This window comes from Chelon labrosus (genome assembly GCF_963514085.1).
Source record: "Chelon labrosus genome assembly, chromosome: 13".
Classification (NCBI taxonomy): Eukaryota; Metazoa; Chordata; class Actinopteri; order Mugiliformes; family Mugilidae; genus Chelon; species Chelon labrosus.
In genome coordinates, this window is record NC_140346.1 from 22,846,547 (window position 1) to 22,869,368 (window position 22,822).

Below are 22,822 nucleotides of genomic sequence, written 5' to 3' on the forward strand. Positions count from 1 at the left end.
TACAGCAGCACATGTTCTGTTCACGTGTTTGGGACATGTGCACCCTCTTGAGGGCTGTCCTCATGAAAATATATATGGAAAAGTCCTTCATCACACTCCTCCTCCTGAGCAGAATCAAGGCTGTTACCATCCGGCGGTTTAGGAGTTGTACATTTAGATCTCAGTCCTTGAGTTTCTAGTCAGAAGTCTTTATCCTCGGAGGATGAGATGACCATGACCTCCCGACTCTTAAAGTCCCACATGGCTGTGAGATGGAAGGCCATGTTGGATAAAACCACGAGGTACTCAAACAGAGCGAAAAATGTATAACCTGTTAAAAAATGAAGAGGGAATATACTGTATGTTAACACATATTTTGTTTGTTTGCAATTTTTGGATGCATTACTGTTCACGGGACTATTATATTTTGAATAATGTTCTCATTATTCTTATTAAAATATAAAGAGCGATTTCATACTCACTCCCCGATTCACAGTACATGTTGTGTTTCCAGTAAAAGAATCCGGCGAAAGCACAGAAGCACACGTTGAGAAGTAAGAAACGCACTTTCCAGAGGTGAGACTTGGCATCCTTAAAGGAGGAAAACGAAAATACTGAAATTACTCAAACAACGTGACAGATTTACAGCGTTTGATTTGGCGGTTCTTACCTCGGGACTTAATGAATACTTCTTAATAGCCTTCCATAAACGGCAGGTTATCAGCATGTGGATCAGGGAACTGACAATGAACAGGACAAAACCTTCCTTATGCACGACTGCGGAGGAAAAACAGACAAAGAAAGAGGGACATTTGGTACAGTTTGCTGTAGCTTTTCTTCTTACTAATAGAAGGTGCACCTAGTGAATTTGTTTATATTTGCAATATGTATTTTAATCCAGTACTATTGCAGAAGAATTGAATTCAGTCAAATCCAAATCTTCACAACATGCAGCAATTCGAAAGAGAACCTCTCCAAGTAAGTCAACAAAACACTCACAGTACGTCTCGTTGGACGACACATATGTGAGGAGCAGGAGGCCGAGGTTTTCAAAACAAGAAAAGGCCAGGTTCAAGCAGGTGAGTGACCTCTCGGGGAGCCTGGATGCAAAGCGCGCCTTGTAAAACTTGAAGTAGGTGAACGCCACCAGCAACCTCGGTGCTGAGTGCAACCCGATGCAGAACCGCCAGATGTGGCACTCGGGACTCAGGCTTATTGAGGCACTAATAGATGGCAGGTAATTAGGAACCTGGAAACAGAAAGGTTTTGTTTTGGTTTTGGTTTTAGATCAGAGGAAATCTGAGGTTTAAAAAAAAAACAAAAATAAACAGCTGGGTCAGTTTGGAGAATCAGGTAATTACCTGGCAATGTGTACCAGTGGCATCTTCAAAATGGAAAACAGCAGATATGAAGACACAAGTTATGAGTCCGAGCAGTGGCAGGCACACAGTGGTCAGGACACAAGTGGCAAATGATACCCTGATGACAAGGGGCCTCTCATGCCCCAAGATATTTGAGCCTTGTAGCATCTTTGACTGAAAAAAAAAATAATTTAGAAAGATCTTACAAAGGTGATTACAGACAGGAAACATTACACTTGTCACTGTTAAGTCAGAAATCAATGGGCAGTGGACATGAGATGTATCTTGCATCTTCAAACATATTTTAATACACATTCATGCATTTACACATTTGATACATGCACTTATAAAACAGTATGAAATCAACCTACCTCGACCGTGTTTACTGTTTACGAAGAATGTCTGCCCAGCCGCACTCACCGAGCTACAACAACAACAACAACATTCAGTGCATCAGCGATACGCGATGGACCTGCACATCCCAGACGCCATCAATGGGGCGAGAAAGAGCAGGGAATCTTGCAGACATCTTCAATTCCTGCGACGCAAAGAAATGCATTCACGAGATTTCAGCTGAACGCCTCCGGTAAATGATGACCAGGCCCGCGGATGCAACATCCTCCATGGCAGGAGGAGAAAGGTGGAACACCCGCACCCGGAAGAGAAAGGGAGCGGAGGAGAATGATGGGCTCGCTTCTTTGCGTTAGCCTATCAAAATAATGCACCGTTACCCAGCATGTAAAATGTTGATCAATAACTGGACAGGTAGCCTGAATGGGAGCAGATTAATATCTGTTTATTAGCATGTGGGAGCTATCCGTGGTGCTGAACCACAGCAAAAGATGGATTTTTCTTATTATTTATTAATTTCATTTGCAGTTCGTAACTTGCTGTTTATGATGGGGGTAACGTGTCAATCATTTGCCCCGCCTCTCCCTTGTTTTCCCCCCCTCAGTGCTTTTTTTCTGATCTTGTGCAGGACAAGCTCAGAAAACGCATCGCTGCCGAATTCAGCCCAAATTCTGCCTCATATTTATTTCACCGAATAAAACTTACTTGGAGCACAGAGCAGCTCAAATGGTCCTGGGATCGTGAGAATTTTGCTGCAGCAAGATGAAACGATGGAGAACTTTATTTTGCTTGCTTCTGTGCGCCAGTGTTTTGCCAAGTAAGTTTCCTTTCATTTTATTTTCAGTTAACATTTGTGCATTTTATAGATCGTTTTCTATTCATATGAGTTGTCGTGTGTGTTATATGAAAGAATAACCTACGTTTAAAAATAAAATTAGAAAAAATTATGAAATCCAGATGTTGGAAAATGTTCTCTATTGACTCTGGCCCCTGTAATATCATTTTATTTATAGCATTTTAAAAAAAAGAAAAAAAAAAGATGTATGGATCATTCATTTTTTTCTCAGATTTCATCTCCTCCTCCTCCACACAAGCTGTCACAGAATCCGTAAACTTGCATTCAGTTGTTTAGGGATTTTGCTCTCATCATAATCCCACAGACCTTCTTTGTATCCAGCTCAGAGGCTTTATTGAAACAGTGACTCAGGGTTAACATCTGGCCAGGCCAAATCCACTGTTGACGTTGGAAAGAAGCTCCAGTTAGAAAATGATTCATGGTGCTTCCTTTTATAAAAACTATCCAAACATCTGCCTGGTCGTGTCCTGGGAATTCAGAGCTATTAGATGACATCAGATCAATGAATAATTCCCTTATAAATACATTGGATATTTAAAGATTGCTGAAATATTTCCAACATCACTGTCTTCATGGATGTTTAAGCTCCAGGTTTAGGCTCTGTTTGACACTCATATGTTGTGTGTCCAGTGGATTAAGCATTCAATCAAAACATGCACAGGCTCGTTGGAGAAAGCAGTTGCTGCCACATAATGGCAGATTTCCCTGATCTCTTTCTAGAGCTTTGTAGAAGGGCAATCTAGCCTGACATCCTCTTTGCCTCCTTCCACCATCTGTCCTGTCTCACGTGTTTCACATGTTTCTCCCACCTCAGCGGCATCCGGCCGGGAAACTAATGACAATCGCATAAACACTGAAATAGACGTTTGGTTTTGTGGCATAATAACATAACCGGAACCTGTTTCTCCCCTTCTCTAAGCTTGTTGGTGTGCTCACGGTAAATACGCCCAGAAGCTCCTGAATGACTTATTCACCAACTACACCAGCGCCCTGCGGCCCGTAGAGGACACAAACACCATCCTGAATGTGACCCTGCAGGTTACACTGTCACAAATTATCGACATGGTAAAAAAAAACACAGCAGGGCACACGAGATTAAACTGTCCACCCGGACGCCAACACACTTGTAAAAGCCATTTTGAATTTTGCTGTCATCACTTTTCATCCACTTTCAATATTTTACAGGACGAGCGAAACCAAATTTTGACTGCATATTTGTGGATACGGCAAGTGTGGGTTGATGCATACCTCAGATGGAATAAAGATGATTATGATGGACTCGATACCATCCGCATACCTAGTAGTTATGTATGGAGACCTGATATAGTCCTATATAACAAGTAGGTCGGACTGGTATTGGGTTAATCATTTAGTTATGAACCCAGGACGTCTTCTTCTTCTTTTAGTCGGTATGAAAGGCACAAGCTGAACATTCCTCGACGCCATTATTTAGAGGAGTGTTCTGGCCTCCGTCTGCTTTTTTTTACCCAGTAATGTAACTTATACAATTGTCCAGCTGATGATAATAATTATCAGAATCGCCTCTTTTGTGACAGAGATGGAAGAAGAAACAAGGAAGTGTCACCTGACCAAAAAGCATTCAAACATGTCGCATTACTGAAGATATAAAAATGCAGACATAAAGCTGAGGAATGAGTACAACTTTCAAAATGTGTTGACTCTCTCCTCAGTTGGTGTACTTGTGCCTTTACATCCCGATCAAGTTTCTCAAATCTCAAAAATAAAACTGCTCTTCGATGATTTTTAGGGGTTTCCAAAATATCTATGATCTCCGTCGTGCTTCTTCCTCCAGACAAATTTACTTTGTCTTTCAGCGCAGACGATCACTTCACCGGCTCCATGGACACCAACGTGGTGATCCAACACGACGGCCAGATAATGTGGGACTCCCCCGCCATCACCAAGAGCTCGTGCAAAGTGGACGTGTCTTTCTTCCCCTTCGATGCTCAGCAGTGCCGGTTCACCTACGGCTCCTGGACCTACAACGGCAACCAGCTGGACATCCTGAACGCCATGGAGAGCGCCGACCTGGCGGACCTGGTGGACAACGTGGAGTGGGAGGTGCTCGGCATGCCGGCTAAGAAGAACATCATTGTGTACGGCTGCTGCGCTGAGCCGTACCCGGATGTGACCTACACGCTGAAACTCAAGAGGAGAGCTTCCTTCTATGTCTTCAACCTGCTCATACCGTGCGTGATGATCTCCTTCCTGGCTCCGCTGGGCTTCTACCTGCCTGCTGACTCTGGAGAGAAGGTTTCTTTGGGTGTCACCGTGATGCTGGCGCTCACCGTCTTTCAGCTGTTGGTTGCAGAGATCATGCCACCCTCGGAAAATGTACCACTTATTGGTAAGAGCCGGCAAAATCCCATTATGTGTGATGACTGTACGCTTCAGTTCTCTTGGTTCAGTTCCTTGTCTTGTTCCCTTCCACAGGAAAATACTACATTGCAACAATGACCATGATCACAGCCTCCACTGCTCTGACCATCTTCATCATGAACATACACCACTGTGGCCCAGATGCCAAGCCTGTTCCCAAATGGGCCAAGATAGTCATCCTGCAGTACATGGCCAGAATGTGTTTTGTTTATGAAGTGGGGGAGAACTGCATGTCACCGCAGCCGGAGAAACAGGAGCCTCCCCACGCGAGGAATAACGCCAACTGCAACATGAACGGTCAGGCGGGACCATGCAGAGACGACTGCGCCTTCAAAACGGAGAGGGGACAAGAGACGGCGGGCTCCATGAACGCAGAGGAGAGAGAGGACGCGGATCAGATGATGAGTCCAATGGGATCGATGGGGAGGAACCCCACCAGCCAGTACAGCACCTGGAGAAATGGCGTCTTCATGAGCATGGACTGTTCAGATTCAGATGGTTCGAGGAGATGCAGAAAAGGAGGAGTCAGCGACGGAGAGAGGAGAGACAGGGAGATTCCCTGCAGCACCAACAGAAATGAGAGGCAGATGGTGCGTAACATAGAGTACATAGCCAATTGTTACAGAGATCAGAGGGCCACGCAGAAAAGGACCGGGGAGTGGAAGAAGGTGGCCAAGGTTTTAGACCGCTTCTTCATGTGGCTGTTTTTCATAATGGTGTTTTTAATGAGTCTCCTCATCATGGGCAAAGCCATCTAACTGAAATACTGCTAGTCTTAATGACAGTGTACATAACAGAGATCATGACAGGATGCATTATGTGTTATACAATCCTTTAATTAAAGGCAATGTCACCCCTTAGCACAGTCCTGTCTATGAGTAGAATTAGATCTTTGATAAAATGCTGTTTATGGGTTTTCTTGTTGACTGCTTTTGCCCCAATGTTGTGTGGAAGTTGTTACACTAACCCAAGAAATCGCGAGTCTGTTTGCAAATCGATAACATTTTATAATAAAGGTAATTTCACAGGTATTGCATTATGTGTTTTTCTTTGCTCGGAAACATTGGCTCTATATTAATCAGGGGATTCATGGGTAGATTAAATGCTGGACAGGCCTAAAAGGAATCAATTATGGTACTTGTCCAGTGCAAATGGATGGCGGTTACACAAACACACAGACTGTTGTTGTTCTGGTTGTGTCCTGAGAGAGGGTCTCACTTAGATTAGATCTCCAGGGAAAACTGAGGAGGTACCAGTTACTGTACTTCTTGTTTTTCTTTTTTCTTTTTTACGGACTAATTTAATTTTAAAATACAAAAACACAGAAACACAAGTAATTCGCAGCAGTCTGGAAGATGAAAATGCAGATTTGCTATCATGACAATTCAGTCAAAAAAAGATCGACGCAAGATTAAGAAATACAACCAGTAATTCACATGGATTATCTGTTAAACCCTCCGGTTTGCAAACGTGATTTGGTCTTGCTGCATATGTTTATGTTGGAAAAAAGAAAAAGGAAATCTACTTATATAAATTTAATAGCTGTAAGAAAGTGCGCTATAAGGCATTACCACATTCAGGGAAGAGGAGACTTAATCTGAGATGTGATGGAGAACTTAATCAGATCACACAGGCCTGGATCAGAGATGAGAAGCAGCAGAGTGCAAAACCTTTTCACAGCAGTTTTACAAACAGTAAACAAAGTTAGTACAGTGGTCCAGTTCTATTCAGAGTTTCACAACCTGAGCCAAGACACAATAACCAGACCTCTGCCCACTTAAATGGAACCGAACCATAATCAATGCCATCAATTACACCCTGTTTACTCTGTGTGACACTGTGAAAAGGGTCTATTGGTCAGAATCAGAAATAAGAATAAGCCGTTTTATTGTAACTGTCCGGTGAAAAACAACGAAATACGGTGTATGATATATTTAGCCTCACCTGAAAGAATCTTCTTACAGTTTAACAGATTTAGTTAAGGCCAAAAACACCTGAAGGAGTGTAAGACGGCAATTTATGAATGTGTTACCCTGTGATTAATCAGAAGAATCACTACTCTATTGCGTAATTGAACAATAATAACATATAGGAGGAAAGAGTTTAGAGTACTGCTCCAAAAAAATGGCATTGCAATAGCTGCCTGTGTGTTTTAATGTGTATTTTATCATTAACAAATGCATTCAAATACATTTTCCTGACTTCAGCCACATTGTAATGTTCCAGGCCCTGCAAAGCTTTAATAAGACACAGAAATATAAATAATAAATATCAATCATTCGCATTAACAGGCCATAGAAATACAGAAACTGCTGTGTTCCTTAGACATTTTAACATTTAATATAAAATTTTAAGCTTTATGATCAAAGTATTAAATATGTAGTTATACAGTATACACAGTGCATGACATTATATGCACAATACGTATACTCTTAGTATTGTGTTGTACTAAAGTGAAAAACATAATTGACAACTTAATAATAAACTGTTGCACAGGAGACATCTTTGTCATCTCTGCAACCTCTGCAAATATAATTTAATTTTGTGATTTTTTGATGCTCATTTGCACGCTCACAGTTTAATCGTGATGGCTCTGCTTTGTTGAGTTCAGAAATGTGTGAGCACAGAAAGACAGAAGCTACAAGGTTGGAGTCACTTTTCTGAGCAGTATTTGGGTAATTTTATCCCGCAGTGATTTAGTTTGCATCCCATATATGATGGGATTTAAATTAGCGGGGACAACGTGAAATAAGACGTATGCAATCTTCCTCAGATCTGGGTAGTCTGGGAAACGATGCAGTATGATGGTTAAAAACCCTGACCAGAGCATTATAAGGTACAGGACGAGGTGGCTGGCGCAGGTCTGCAGTGCTTTGTTATTTAACTCTTTGCTTTTCTTCATCCAACAGATGAGAGCTATTCTGAAGTAGGTGACGGCAATCCCTCCCATCGAAGTACCAAACAGCAGCACAGTGAAAATGAGCCCATAGATGTTGTTGATGGACACATCCTCACAAGACAGCTTGAACAGGGACGCATTGTCGCAGTAGGCGTTTTGGATGACCGACCTGCAGCGAGACAGCCTCACCGTGAGGCCGATCAAAATAGAAACGAGCAACAGGGACACCCCCCATGCAGTAGCTGACAGCCCCACCACAGTTCTGGTAGTCATGATTGAGCTGTACCTCAAGGGGTGACATATCGCCACGTATCGGTCAATCGCCATGATGACGAGGATGAGGTGCGAGGCCGAGCCGAACGTGTGGCTCTGAAAAGCCTGGATCACGCACTGGTTGTAAGTGACGAAGCGTTTCGTCGAAAGGATGTGAGCCATGAGCTGAGGCAGCAGGACCGTGTTTCCTATCAGGTCGTTGACGGACAGGTTGCAGAAGAGGATGTACATGGGCTGGTGCAGGCTCTTCTCGGTGATGATGAGGACGAGAACCCCGATGTTGGAGAAGAGCAGCGAGGAGTACACGAACAGCAGCAGGAAGAAGAGAGGATACATGAACTGTGGGGATATGTCAAAGCCTTGGATCTCAAGGATGTCGCTTGAGATTGTGGTGTTTCTGGTCATTGTGGTGGATGTGATGGAAAAGCTGGAAGAAAGACAATATATTTAAACAGACATTTGCACAACAAACAGTATGATCATAAAAAGGTATCAGAATGAAAATAAAATATAATCTAAATAAAAATAATCACAGATTCTGTCTTGTTCTTTTACAGAAGTTATTTAATCATTTAGTACATTATAAATTTTTATTTATTTAGTACACATTAAAGAGAAAATGATGAACGGTAGGCAGAGATCCCGTGTTGCCTGTTAGTAATGGGAAGTACCTTGCTTGCTGAGGAGGGAATCCCAAGTCTGCAGGTAGATACTGACGTCTTTTATATTCAGGGTGATGTCAGCTCTTTTTTTTTTTTTTTTTTTAAACACGTTCATGTAGATTCCCACTAGTACATGCATTAACTTTGGTCAGTTTCTCTGTCTGCATGTTGTTCAAAGCGTCTCAGCAGTCAAAGCCAACAGCTACAGTATATGTGCATTGACTGAATTGTGTTAATTGTTGGTTCAAATTTGCTAAAATTCTCTATAAACACAGAGTTTAAATTTAAGAGAGGCACCAAGTGAACAAGCAATGACTGAATAGTTAAACGTCAGGCTGGCGTTGTGCGTGGCTTTGGCAGTGTGCCCCCCCCCTCCCTTGGCACTACTCGGACCCCTGTCGGCAGATTCCTCATTATAAATTGGCAGTGTCTGAACATTCAAGTACACAAATATTTTTCAGAGTAAATAAAATGCAGACCGACTCATCAGCGTGATTCACATACGACCGTTTACAGCTCTTCCTTGCTTCCTAGCCTCCAAGCTAATAGCAGGTCATTCACTTTCCCGCTTTTTAATTGCGAACCACAGACTGCTGCCACCTGCTGGTATGAAGAGTTATTTCCTTTCATTCGAGCACGGACTGTACACCAATCAGCCACAACATTACGACCACTGACAGGAGATGTGAATAACATTGACCATCTTGTGACAATTCAGTGTTGTGCTGGGAAGCTTTTGGACCTGGCATTCATTCATGAAGAACAGCACAAGGTGTTGACCTGGCCTCCAAATTCACTAGATCCTAAATTAGATCCAAGTATCTGTGGAATGATCCACAGAGGTCCTTCCACTCAATCCATAGGACCCAAAGGCCCCCACTAACATCATTATGTTCAGACACCACAGGACAACCTCAGGAGGCCCATGTCCATTCTCTGATGAGTCACAACTGAAAAGGCCTGAGGCAGCTGACTCACACCACATGAGGCTAATTTAGAGACCGCATACAGTAAGTAATTAGAGGGTCAAATCAATTATCAGTGCGGCTCAGGGGTCCATCATGTCCATTTCTCAGGGGAGAGATAATTACTCTTTCCCGTCCTAGTGTCCTAACAGCCCTTGTGAATCAATGAGCAAAGCCTCTCATCCTCTGTGGCCTGATGACCACTTAACTGCTCTGTTTCAATCAGTACATTTCATTTTAAGACATATAAACAAATACGCAAAGGCTGGATAAAGGGATTATAATACATGGCATTTATTTTTTATTTTTTACACATTTTATATAAATATCCATTAATCATAGCAATTTATAACAACGAGGAGGAAACAATTTCAGCAAAAACTGTGTTTGTTTAACTAAAGATTACTATTTTTTTTTTACTTTACATACACATTAAGCGATGAAAGTTAACAAATCAAAAGTTTTTTAAGTAAAATACAAGCTCGTGCAACAACTCGTAAACATTTGACTAAGCACGCAGTGCCCTATGGGTGTTATTAAACCACATCCTTCATTAGCAATTAAAACAGTATCTCATTATCGACCGGAGGTTTCGCTGTTTGTCCAGGGATTAATTAACACGTGAGGGTGTTAATAACACATCGTCATCTCATCACATCTCAAAGGGTCTCATTAATGTTGTGTTTTGACAAAGCAACAGGGCGTCCAGCTGATGTAATTCTGCCAGCTTGACGTGTGTAGACAGTGACATAAAACTGTTGCAAGTAGCCTTTTATTATTACAATTATAATATTGTGCTAATACAGCTTTAATAAATGAATGGATACAAATCAGACCAGATCTCTAAATCCACTATTAAAATCGCAATCAGCAATCCCTGTTGCTGGAGTATTGAACTCTAACAAACCTAACATCTTTTGTAATATATATATAAAAAAAAAATGTATATATCCAAGGACATAAGGACTGTCTGTAGTGTAATGCCAAATACACTTTAGCAATTATTTTTACGGCCAGTAACAACTGACAGTTTCATTTGTTTACGATTTCAAATGAGACCTACATTTATAACACTGCATAGAGTCCAGCATGCAACACAAACTAATTCAAGGACTCCAAATGAAGTCACGTGTTCTTATCCACTTCACAAGTTTATTGCATTTTTAAATATTGTTTCCTGTAAAACGTTGTGGATTTTATAGGAGACTTTTGCAGAATTCAAAACAACCAAAAAAGCTCCTTATATAACAAGATATCTGATGTTTGCGGCGTTTAATAAACTCCAACCAATCTGAGACAAAGTGCATCATGTATCACTCTTATATACAGACATATGTGATTTTCTGTTAAAAGCACCAACACTCTGGTGCAGATCAGATAGCACAGTGCAACATTTCCATACGTTTTGATGACAGACTGCTCTTTGCCGTTTAGGACAGTCTCGAAGATCCAATATGGCTGAATCCATACGTTAGATAGATAGATGGATGGATGGATAGATAGATACTTTATTTGTCCAGAGGGAAATTCTGTGTTCAGTAGCTTCATCACTTAGAAACGGATATGTAAGATATTTAAGTTGGTGTCGTTATGGTGTTGTGTAGAGCAGAGGTCTTCAACAGGGGGTACTGCAGAGGGGTCGCGAAAGATTTGGTTGATTAGACATTTTTTTTTGTATTCCCCCCAGCAATTTTTTCCACAAATTTAAATGTCTTTAAATATGCATATACATAAGTAGGGGTCCCCGCTCCATCTCTCTATCAGTTTGGGGGTCCTTTGCCTGGAAAATGCTGAAGACCCCTGGTGTAGAGGGTGGTGGACATTGTTCATGATAGTCCGGAGCAAGGAATTAGTTTGATTTAACCGTATAACTATTTAAAGTGAGCACACTTGGAGTAGTGGGCAGCCAAACAGTGACCTCAAGTTCCCAAAGCTGCTTCTTCTAACCACTTGATAAGATAAGATGTGAAGATAAGAAGTTTTTATTGACCTGTGGAAAAAAACCCAACACAACAACAGTTCAGCATCTCTCTCTGGTTAAGCAGCAATAAAACTAAAAGCTATAGCAGCAACACGCAAGGAAAATCTACAGCATATACAATTAAAAGCGGCCAGCAGCTCACACATGAATGCAGTTGGTAACAGTGGTGAATTAAAGTGATCCACCTCATGCATATCACACCTCACATATTGAGGGCAAATAAAGTTTTTCTTTTTTCTAATCTACAGTTTCTCTCTCTGTCATCTTAACTGCAACTCCTCCACAAAGGCTAAACCACACTCACATAAAATGCCGGCGTGCATGTAATTGTACACATTTTTAGTGGTCCACTGGTTGTGTTTGTGCCCATTTTATAGTTTTCATTTTGAATTGTTCTTAATAGTGTGAATGGTTGTCTGTCTCTCTGTGTTAGCCCTGCGATAGACTGGCGACCTGTTCAGGGTGTACAGCTGGGATAGGCTCCAGCCATCCCCGCGACCCTTCACAGGACAAGCAGTTACAGAAGATGAATGAATGAATGAATGATTTGTTCCATCTTTAGACTGCTTAAGTGGCTGCTATAACATCATCACATCTAAGGTCACAGTTTTAATCATTTATTTAAACACTAAACACAAACCGTAAAAAAATATCTCTTGCTTCAGTAACCGTGTTGTTGTTTATCTTTGAAAAGCCGTCGATAGTCTCAGAGGAAACATGTGACGTGAACAAGTTACGTCTACGGTGACATTAGAATAAAAGATGAAGGGCAGGGTAGCTCTCTGCACTTCAGGCTGCGTTACTCTGAAGGTGACATGCTTTCTAAACTGTAAACTTAATTTCTAATAATGCACTCCCAATATTGTCTTTTTCTTTCAATTCATCTGAGTTAAAAATGGAAAACAAATCTTTTGGATTCAGTTCTGAGTTAACCTTGGACCCATTCGTTATCCCTCCTGGAGGAAAGTATCCCATATTTTTTCTCGGTATTGTCATTTATTTATTTGGGATTTTCTGCAACATGACCTTGCTGACTTCGATCATTCTGAAGAAGAACCTCCACAAACCCATGTATTTCATCCTGTTGAGCCTGCCCCTCAACGACTTGATAGGAATAACTGCAATGCTACCAAAAGTGCTTTCAGATATTGTGACAGAGACGCACAAGGTTTACTACCCCCTCTGTGTTTTACAGGCATTCCTGCTGCACATGTACGGTGGTGGGGTTTTGTTCATTCTTGCAGCAATGTCCTTCGATCGTTACGTTGCCATCTGCATGCCGCTACGCTACAACTCCGTCATGACCCCGAGAGCTGTCATTTGCATTATCTCTCTGGTTTGGGGGCTTGACTTTGTCTTGATTCTGTCGCTGTTCTCTCTGCAGACGCGGCTTCCCAGGTGCAAATCTGTTATTATGAATGTGTTCTGTGACAACCCGTCTCTCCTGAAGCTCACCTGCGGAAACACGGCAATCAATAACATTATAGGGCTGTTTAACACGGCCGTCATGCAGGCTGTGAGCATCTCTGTCCAGGCGTACTCCTACGTTAAGATTCTGATCACGTGCGTGGTCACGAGGAAATCTGAAACCAAGATGAAGGCCGTGAACACGTGCGTGGCACAGCTGCTGCTGCTGATCATATTTGAGGTGGTGGGGACTTTCACGATTTTATCTCACAGGTTTAAAAATGTCTCCGCTGACTTACAAAAGATAATGGGCATGCTGATCTTTCTCGTTCCTCCAATTCTCAATCCGATTGTGTACGGGCTGTACACGAGGGAAATACGAAACACCCTCCTGACAGCCTTTAAAAACAGAGTGTCCATGTAACTTCTTCACCAAGATCGACTGAAGCATTGATTTTTGACTTACTTAACCTGCCATTGCCATCATAATGCTGTATTATATCAGAAGCACTCGGATATGTTGAAGAAACGAGGACAACAGTTATAACATGAACACGACTGTGAACCAAAAATGTGTCTGGTCACGCTTTTTTTCTTTGTGTGAAACTCTGAGAGTTGTTGAAATGTTTGATAAAACAGTTTTGACCTCATATACAGCTTGCAGAATTTAAAGTGTTTGTAAAAAGGGGGGAAAACTGGTCTCATCAACAAACTGTAGTCATAGAATAGTGGAATCAGAAAACTATACTAGGCCAGATAGTAATCAGTTTTCATTTGAGGTCTTGTTTTAGTGTCGTCCATGCAGAAGACAGCGTGCTGCACATTTATTTGAAGGAAGCCCGTTTCTTTTTTTTAAACTTGTGTCTTTCATCTTCACATTTTGATTGTACATTTAAATACTGTTTCCTAATTTGTAGCTCATCGTTGTAAGTGTTCACATTTTCATTTAGTGATGATGTACTTCATGTGAGAGAAAAAGAGAAAAGAGAAAAGAGAAAAAAAAAGCAGACAAGAAGTGTGACATGTGAGGTGTGTAATAAAATCCAACTATTCAGAAAAAAAGTTCATCATGCATAATTTTTTATAAACAGATTGTGAAGCTCTGGGAAAAGGACCAACAAAAAGGGTGCAGTTCAGGTGGCACTACAGATTACAGTCGGCGAAAAAGCCTTTTTATTTTATTTTATTTTGCACTTCTGTTTTAAAAATGACAACTCATGCAATGACACTGAAACCCAGTGTTACACATTTCAGGCACCAAAAGTAGAAATAAAAAGCCAGCTGCGTAATTGTGTGTATTACTAGGTACGTGGCTGTGTTTTTTTCTGATACCTTCTTGAATGCTGCTGCAAGATAGAGGTGCCACAAACACCTTAGACTTTATAAACCCACCGTACACATTTATATCCACTAGTTTTGATGTTATATTGTGCAACAAAGGTTGAAGACAAAGAGACAGGAGTTTATTGTCACAGTGTAAAAACGTTTCCTTGCACAATGCAATTCTTCTGTTGTCGTGCACCCAAATGCGCAACAATATGAAAAATCTTAGAAACAGAAAATAAAAAGATGCATATAATACAATATATAAAATAACTAGTGCAAATGAGAGTGCAAACAACAAACTGAAATGTATACAGAGACTGAAAAAGTGAACAGCGCATTGTATGACATGAAGTAGTCCATGATTATAGACTAGAATATGTTTGAATCATTTTATTTTCATCATGAGACCTCCCTGATGACATGTGAATCAGCTTTCACTGACTTCACTGAGCACAGAGTAACAATTGGCAAACTAATGAATAGGTTATAAATACATTGGGGTAGAATTGCAGGGTGGCCGGGCTCAGCCTTAGAGATAGGATAAGGAGCACGGACATACGGGAGGAGCTCAGAGTACTGCTGCCCTTCCACGTCGAGAGGAGTCAGTTGAGGTGGCTAGGGCATCTGGTAAGGATGTCTCCCGGACGCCTCCCGGGAGAGGTGTTTCGGGCATGTCCCACCGGATGGAGACCTCGGGGCTGACCCAGGACACGATGGAGGGATTATATCTCTCGTCTGGCCTGGGAACGCCTGGGGGTTCCTTCGGAGGAGCTGGTTGAAGTGGCTGGGGAGAGGGCTGTCTGGGCTTCCCTGCTGAAGCTGCTGCCCCCGCGACCCGGACCCGGATAAGCGGGAGAAGACGAAGACGAAGACGAAGAAGAATTGCAAGTAAATGCGTTGTTTGACTCAACGCATCTTTCTCCCACTGTGCGGATAACTGAGCATGATTTTAATGATTCTCTGCCTGATTTTCGCCATTACAACATCAGACAGATGGTTGACGAGCACCGCTGTGACCTGAGCTCAGCCCCGATCTGCTGTCACACGTTTAAATTTCTTGTGACTCTGGAAGAATCTAATAACTGGAGGTCAAATGTCACACGAAGGTTCTGTTATTTTTTTCTGATACTTCCATAAAAATACAGACTGAAAATGCGTCTGATGACCTTTCATGACCTCACAACACATTGATAATCCTTCTCCAAGTCCACTAAACACTTCTTCAAATCCAGAAACTTCCATGTCTCCCCTTGTAGCCTTTCAACTGTGATACCTGGTTCACTGCGAAGGAATCATGCACATAGTTTCGTCTGCATGCGAGGTTCAGTTGCTGGCCTGATTTCCAGGACGCTGTGAAGCTGGGCGTCAGACAGATATGGAGGCAACGATCTGCTGTCTGCAAGAGCCACGGACTGAAATATACTTTAAAACACAACTGCAGTCATTCTGCACTGCACTCTTGGGTAATACTATTTATCAGACTTGTGCATTAAAAATATATCTACGTCTATACATATATACAGTATATGTGTGTGAAACTGTATAAACTACTGGATAACGATGAGCTATGCACGTGAAAATATAAAACAAAGATCTGCTCTGTATGAAGCTTAACTTAGAAGCGAAGTGTTCAGACTAATTGAAATGTAATGCTGTGTGATAAAGTGCACAGGCACAAAACTGAGAAATAAGTTTAAATAAAAGCATATTAATTCAGCATGTTTAAGTAAACGTAAAGACACATGCTCTCTTTGTGCAACAGGCGTCTCTACGCTGTCACTCCTGGTCTCATGGGTCATCTGTGTGTTGTATAAAAGACGAAAACTTACGGCACAGCATGGGAGAGGATAAGGCGGCATACTGCAGCAGGTGAGACACTATGGGTACACTTGACTTAATGCGTTGCACTTCATTTCAAACAGCTTGTCAATGAGGACATTTTTTTTTTCAGGTGAAAACAGTTTCAGACAGATTTCAGAGGCGAAGCCTGAGTAATTATGTCTACCAATTCATCTTCAAGCAATGTCCTAATGCTGGCGTCCTTGGGCTTATCAAACACACACATTTATCCTGCGTTTGTATTCGGAACCCTCACATATCTAATCATTGTGCTTTGCAATTTGTTAGTGTTGACAACTATTGCTGTGAGCAAAAACCTGCACAAGCCCATGTTTATCCTGCTGTTCAACTTGCCCATCAGCGACATAGTGGGTGCCACGGCTTTTTTTCCTCAGCTCCTTGCCAGCATTGTGACACAGAACCGACTGATTTCCTACCCTGGTTGCGTCATCCAGGGTTTTCTGATTCACGTTTACGGCACGGCAAACTTGCTGATCCTGAGCGCTATGGCGTACGACAGATACGTTGCTATATGTTGTCCACTGAGGTACAACACCCTGATGAGCTCACATAATCTGATCAAAATTATTATTGGGATATGGATATTGAATCTCTCATTAATGGTCACGTTGTTTTCGTTGCTTCCGCGGCTCAAGGTGTGCAGGACAAATATAGTCGACCTATACTGCAACAACCCATCTCTGATGAAACTAGCCTGTGAGAGCATCACAGTGAACAACTACTACGGGATAACGACAATAATTGTAGCTATGGGAGGCCCACTGTTGATAATATTGTACACATATGCACAGATCTTGTACACGTGCGTTGTGACGAATCACGCGGACGCCCGGCGAAAAGCGATTCAGACGTGTAGCACACATTTAATTGTTTTTTTAATCTTACAAATCAATAGTGTATTTACTTTCATTAGTCATCGCATGGACAGCTCGTCCCCTTCTTTGAGGAGGGCTTTCGGTGTGTCCGTTCTTATTTTCCCTCCTATTTTGGACCCGGTCATATACGGACTGAAAACCAGGGAGCTTAAGAACAGCATGATGGTTTTCCTTAAAAGAAATGTGATTTCTACAAAGTAGACACTTTTCTTTTTGTCTTCTCTGCTTAATATTGAAATGTTTTTTAATGTTTTTTCCTCTCTCTGGCCTTCTGGGACCTTTCTGTGTGGCATTTGCGTGTTGTCCCACAGTCCAAAGCCATGCTCATTAGGTTAACTGCTAGTTCTAGATTGTCTGTAAGTGTGCAGGTGAGCGCCTTCGAGGACAAGCAGTCACAGAAAATGAATGACTGAATGTTTTACATCAGGATTTAACTTTCATTTCATAAATACAAGAAACTAATCTAGTTTCTTGAGCATAAATTCTTCTCTATGGCCAATAAATACAAGAATCTATTTCTTCATTTGATGTTTGTGTGAAACTCTGATGTTATCTTATGTGCATATTTCTGTTAACATATGTTAATAAGCATTATAAGTGACAGCCCTGTCAGAACTGAAAGGCTTGAATAATATCTTTTGTGTGAATAAAAAAAATGCACATGCAATTCACTCATTTCTTCTTATTATTATAGGGTTTTATATGAAGTGAAGTGAAGTGTTTGGCAAGTGAATATCCATTTATTTATTCCTAATCAGGCATAACATTATGACCACCTCCGTCAGAGAATGGACATGGGCCTTCTGAGGGTGTCCTGTGGCATCTGGCAACAGAATGTTTATAGCACAACACAAATACATATGGTTTGGGTGTTGATAAGCCCTTTTGCATTCAATGTTTTTGTGAGAAGCCTAATGAACAAAACACTGCAATCAAATCCAAAAACAGAATCCATCTCAGGAAACAAAAGGTATACATTTTTTTCTTCCATGAGTATCTGCCCTGGTCACCGCTGTCTGCTGTCTTAGTCAGCCACAGCGTCTGTCCCCCTCTCTGGTCTCATGGGTCATCTGTGTCTTTTATAAAAGATAAAAACTTACGGCACAGTGTGGGAGAGGATAAGGCGGCATACTGCAGCAGGTGAGACACCTGAGGCTGAATCAATGCATTGCACTTCATTTGAAACAGCTCGTCAATGAGAACACTTTTTTTCAGGTGAAGGCAGTTTCAGACAGATTTCCGAGGCGAAGCCTGAATAATTATGTCTACCAATTCATCTTCAAGCAAGGTCCTAATGCTGGAGTCCCTGGGCTTATCGAACACACACATTTATCCTGCGTTTGTATTCGGAACCCTCACATATCTAATCATTGTGCTTTGTAATTTGTTAGTGTTGATAACTATTGCTGTGAGCAAAAAACTGCACAAGCCCATGTTTATCCTGCTGTTCAACTTGCCCATCAGTGACATAGTGGGTGCCACGGCTTTTTTTCCTCAGCTCCTTGCCAGCATTGTGACACAGAACCGACTGATTTCCTACCCCGGGTGCGTCATCCAGGGTTTTCTGATTCACGTTTACGGCACGGCAAACTTGCTAATACTGAGCGCTATGGCGTACGACAGATACATTGCTATATGTTGTCCACTGAGGTACAACACCCTGATGAGCTCACATAATCTGATCAAAATTATTATTGGGATATGGATATTGAATCTCTCATTGATGGTCACGATGTTTTCGTTGCTTCCGCGGCTCAAGGTGTGCAGGACAAATATAGTCGACCTATACTGCAACAACCCATCTCTGATGAAACTAGCCTGTGAGAGCACCACAGTGAACAACTACTATGGGATAATGGCGACGATCGTAGCTATGGGAGGCCCACTGTTGATAATATTGTACACATATGCACAGATCTTGTACACGTGCATCGTGACTAATCACGCGGACGCCCGGCGAAAAGCGATTCAGACGTGTAGCACACATTTAATTGTTTTTTTAATCTTACAAATCAATACCGTATTTCTATTCATTACCCATCGCATTGACAGCTCTTCCCCTTCTTTGAGGAGGGCTTTCGGTGTGTCCATTCTTATTTTCCCTCCTATTTTGGACCCGGTCATATACGGACTGAAAACCAGGGAGCTTAAGAACAGCATGATGGTTTTCCTTAAAAAAAATGTGATTTCTACAAAGTAGACACTTTTCTTTTTGTCTTCTGTGTTTAATATTGAAATGTTTTTTTAATGTTTTTTCTCTCTCTGGCCTTCTTTGTGGTGTTTGCACGTTCTCCCACAGTCCAAAGCCATGGTGATTCTAAATTGTCTGTAGGTGTGCAGGTGAACACCCTCCAGGACAAGCGGTCACAGAAAATGAATGATTCAATGTTTTTTTTTCACCAGAATACATCAGGAGTGAACAGGAATCTATGTCTTCATTTGATGTTAACATATTTTGTAAAATACCGTATGTGCACATTTCTGTTAACCTATGTTTATAAGCATTATAAGTGAGAGTCCTGTTAGAACTGAAAGGCTTGAATAATATCTTTTGTGTGAATAAAACAAATGCATATGCAATAAACCCATAAATAGAAGTATTTTTCTTCTTATTATTATTTCTAATTTTAATACAGGATAAGGAAAATAAAGCGAAGGATAAACTGAACTAAAGATCTTTACAAAAATGGTTGAATGATACGATGAAAACAATGTCATACACAGTAAGTAAAGGAAGCACTGTCAACCTCCTACCACAGGTCCAGATATTATAGCAGCACGTGTGTAAATCTAAACATTGACTATAAAAACAGGCTGATATGACGGGCTACCAATAATTAAAAATGTTGTGATTTCCTTGACAATCCAATAAAAGTAAGTTTGCAGGGTTCTGTGAGGCCTACTGAGGTAATGTGCTTTGTTACTGACACTGGGAAGGCTGAGATTATAAACAGTAACTTAAGCTGTAATTTAAAAGCAATCACAACTTAATATAAAGCAACAATCACTGTACAACATCATAAGTTGGATGGACATGGGCCTTCTGAGGGTGTCCTGTGGTGTCTGGCAACAGAATGTTTATAGCCCAACACAAATACATATGGTTTGGGTGTTGATAAGCCCTTTTGCATTCAGTGTTTTTGTGAGAAGCCTAATGAACAAAACACTGCAATCAAATCCAAAAACAGATTCAAACTCAGTAAATAAAAGGTATAAATCTCTTTCTTTCATGCGTATCTGCCCTGGTCACCACTGTCTGCTGTCTTACTTAGTCAGCCACAGCGTCTGTCCCCCTCTCTGGTCTCATGGGTCATCTGTGTCTTTTATAAAAGATAAAAACTTACGGCACAGTGTGGGAGAGGATAAGGCGGCACACTGCAGCAGGTGAGACACCTGAGGCTGAATCAATGCATTGCACTTAATTTGAAACAGCTCGTCAATGAGAACACTTTTTTTTTCAGGTGAAGGCAGTTCATGAGATTTCCGAGGCGAAGCCTGAATAATTATGTCTACCAATTCATCTTCAAGCAAGGTCCTAATGCTGCCGTCCCTGGGCTTATCGAACACACACATTTATCCTGCGTTTGTATTCGGAACCTTTGCATATCTAATCATTGTGCTTTGCAATTTGTTAGTGTTGACAACTATTGCTGTGAGCAAAAACCTGCACAAGCCCATGTTTATCCTGCTGTTCAACTTGCCCATCAGCGACATAGTGGGTGCCACAGCTTTTTTTCCTCAAGTCCTTGCCAACATTGTGACACAGAGCCGACTGATTTCCTACCCCGGGTGCGTCATTCAGGGTTTTCTGATTCACGTTTACGGCTCAGGGAACTTGCTGATCCTGAGCGCTATGGCGTACGACAGATACGTTGCTATATGTTGTCCACTGAGGTACAACACCCTGATGAGCTCACATAATCTGATCAAAATTATTATTGGGATATATGTGTTCAATCTCTCATTAATGGTCACGATGTTTTCGTTGCTTCCGCGGCTCAAGGTGTGCAGGACAAATATAGTTGACCTATACTGCAACAACCCATCTCTGATGAAACTAGCCTGTGAGAGCATCACAGTGAACAACTACTATGGGATATTGGTGACAATTGTATCTATGGGAGGCCCGCTGTTGATAATAATGTACACATATGCACAGATCTTGTACACGTGCGTTGTGACTAATCGTGCAGACGCCCGACGAAAAGCGATTCAGACGTGTAGCACACATTTAATTGTTTTTTTAATCTTACAAATCAATACCGTATTTACATTCATTACCCATCGCATTGACAGCTCGTCCCCTTCTTTGAGGAGGGCTTTCGGTGTGTCCGTTCTTATTTTCCCTCCTATTTTGGACCCGGTCATATACGGACTGAAAACCAGGGAGCTTAAGAACAGCATGATGGTTTTCCTTAAAAAAAATATGATTTCTATGAAGTAGACACTTTTCTTTTTGTCTTCTGTGTTTAATATTTAAGTGTTTTTTAATGTTTTTTCTCTCTCTCTGGCCTTCTGTGTGGTGTTTGCACGTTCTCCCACAGTCCAAAGCCATGGTGATTCTAAATTGTCTGTAGGTGTGCAGGTGAACACCCTCCAGGACAAGCGGTCAGAGAAAATGAATGATTGATTTTTTTTTTCTCCAGAATACATAAGGATCGAACTTTTATTTCATAAATACAAGAAACTAATCTAGTTTTTTGGAATAAATTCTTCTATATGGCCAATAAATACAGGAATCTATGTCTTCATTTGATGTTAACATATTTTGTAAAATAACTTATGTGCACATTTCTGTTAACCTATGTTTATAAGCATTATAAGTGAGAGTCCTGTTAGAACTGAAAGGCTTGTATAAAACCATTTGGGCAAATAAAACAAATGCACATGCAATTAACCCATAAATGTAAGTCTCTTTATTATTATTACTATTTCTAATTCTAATACAGGATAAGGAAAATAAAGCGGAGGATAAACTGAACTAAAGATCTTTACCAAAACACTTGAATGATACGATGAAAACAATGTCATACACAGCAAGTAAAGGAAGCACTGTCAACCTCCTACCACAGGTCCAGATATTTTGGCAGCATGTGTGTAAATCTAAACATTGACTATAAAAAGAGGTTGATATGACGGACTACTAATGATTTAATATGTTGTGATTTCCTTGACAATCCAATAAAAGTGAGTTTGCAGGGTTCTTTGAGGCCTACTGAGGTAATGTGCCTTGTTACTGACTCTGAGAAGGCTGAGGTAATAAAGACATTATAGCCGTAACTTAAAAGTAATCACAACTTAATATAAATCAACAATCACTGTACAACATCATAAGTTTATCTTTGTGTAAGACCTCGTTCTGAAGGGCTTTATATTAAGTGAAGTGTTTGGCAAGTGAATATCCAGTTATTTATTCCTAATCAGGCATAACATTATGACCACCTCCGTCAGAGAATGGACATGGGCCTTCTGAGGGTGTCCTGTGGTGTCCGGCAACAAAATGTTTATGGCACAACACAAATACATATGGTTTGGGCGTTGATAAGCCCTTTTGCATTCAATGTTTTTGCGAGAAGCCTAATAACTGTCTCATTTTGTGCAGTTATTCTGTTACAAAAGCATCCTTA

At 41.2% G+C, this 22,822-nt stretch overlaps 7 protein-coding genes across 7 annotated transcripts; 5 read left to right on the forward strand and 2 right to left on the reverse strand.

The window, feature by feature from the left end:
* Positions 1-179: 179 nt before the first annotated feature.
* Positions 180-1,787, reverse strand: LOC311498524 (post-GPI attachment to proteins factor 2-like; the record flags this gene model as incomplete). The annotated part of the gene is made up of 6 exons (XM_084559153.1): positions 1,712-1,787; positions 1,341-1,514; positions 979-1,228; positions 650-756; positions 462-570; positions 180-310 (listed from the first exon to the last, which is right to left on the reverse strand). The coding sequence occupies exons 2-6, from the start codon at positions 1,506-1,508 to the stop codon at positions 180-182; spliced, it is 765 nt and encodes a 254-aa protein (XP_084415279.1). The 5' UTR covers positions 1,509-1,514; positions 1,712-1,787.
* Positions 1,788-2,278: 491 nt separating this feature from the next.
* Positions 2,279-6,085, forward strand: chrna10a (cholinergic receptor, nicotinic, alpha 10a). The gene is made up of 5 exons (XM_084558737.1): positions 2,279-2,508; positions 3,467-3,612; positions 3,733-3,887; positions 4,383-4,915; positions 5,002-6,085. The coding sequence occupies exons 1-5, from the start codon at positions 2,454-2,456 to the stop codon at positions 5,703-5,705; spliced, it is 1,593 nt and encodes a 530-aa protein (XP_084414863.1). The 5' UTR covers positions 2,279-2,453; the 3' UTR covers positions 5,706-6,085.
* A 1,500-nt stretch (positions 6,086-7,585) lies between these two features.
* Positions 7,586-8,524, reverse strand: LOC311497948 (olfactory receptor 13H1-like; the record flags this gene model as incomplete). The annotated part of the gene is made up of 1 exon (XM_084558343.1): positions 7,586-8,524. One exon carries the CDS (start codon positions 8,522-8,524, stop codon positions 7,586-7,588), a length of 939 nt encoding a protein of 312 aa, XP_084414469.1.
* A 3,412-nt stretch (positions 8,525-11,936) lies between these two features.
* Positions 11,937-13,584, forward strand: LOC311498102 (olfactory receptor 51I2-like). The gene has a single exon (XM_084558545.1). The coding sequence runs from the start codon at positions 12,623-12,625 to the stop codon at positions 13,556-13,558; it is 936 nt and encodes a 311-aa protein (XP_084414671.1). The 5' UTR covers positions 11,937-12,622; the 3' UTR covers positions 13,559-13,584.
* A 2,873-nt stretch (positions 13,585-16,457) lies between these two features.
* LOC311497706 (olfactory receptor 52H1-like) lies at positions 16,458-17,679 on the forward strand (the record flags this gene model as incomplete). The annotated part of the gene is made up of 1 exon (XM_084558056.1): positions 16,458-17,679. One exon carries the CDS (start codon positions 16,458-16,460, stop codon positions 17,394-17,396), a length of 939 nt encoding a protein of 312 aa, XP_084414182.1. The 3' UTR covers positions 17,397-17,679.
* A 217-nt stretch (positions 17,680-17,896) lies between these two features.
* Positions 17,897-19,623, forward strand: LOC311497886 (olfactory receptor 10J4-like). The gene has a single exon (XM_084558253.1). The coding sequence runs from the start codon at positions 18,457-18,459 to the stop codon at positions 19,393-19,395; it is 939 nt and encodes a 312-aa protein (XP_084414379.1). The 5' UTR covers positions 17,897-18,456; the 3' UTR covers positions 19,396-19,623.
* Positions 19,624-20,700: 1,077 nt separating this feature from the next.
* LOC311498022 (olfactory receptor 52B2-like) lies at positions 20,701-21,665 on the forward strand (the record flags this gene model as incomplete). The annotated part of the gene is made up of 1 exon (XM_084558455.1): positions 20,701-21,665. One exon carries the CDS (start codon positions 20,701-20,703, stop codon positions 21,637-21,639), a length of 939 nt encoding a protein of 312 aa, XP_084414581.1. The 3' UTR covers positions 21,640-21,665.
* Positions 21,666-22,822: the final 1,157 nt, after the last annotated feature.

Bases quoted from the DNA above. Each gene is read 5' to 3' on its own strand.
- chrna10a (XM_084558737.1), top strand. From the start codon at position 2,454: ATGAAACGATGGAGAACTTTATTTTGCTTGCTTCTGTGCGCCAGTGTT. The intron at 3,613-3,732 runs GTAAAAAAAAAC...AATATTTTACAG, and splicing joins TGTCACAAATTATCGACATG to GACGAGCGAAACCAAATTTT. The intron at 3,888-4,382 runs GTAGGTCGGACT...TTTGTCTTTCAG, and splicing joins GATATAGTCCTATATAACAA to CGCAGACGATCACTTCACCG.
- LOC311498102 (XM_084558545.1), top strand. From the start codon at position 12,623: ATGGAAAACAAATCTTTTGGATTCAGTTCTGAGTTAACCTTGGACCCA.
- LOC311497886 (XM_084558253.1), top strand. From the start codon at position 18,457: ATGTCTACCAATTCATCTTCAAGCAAGGTCCTAATGCTGGAGTCCCTG.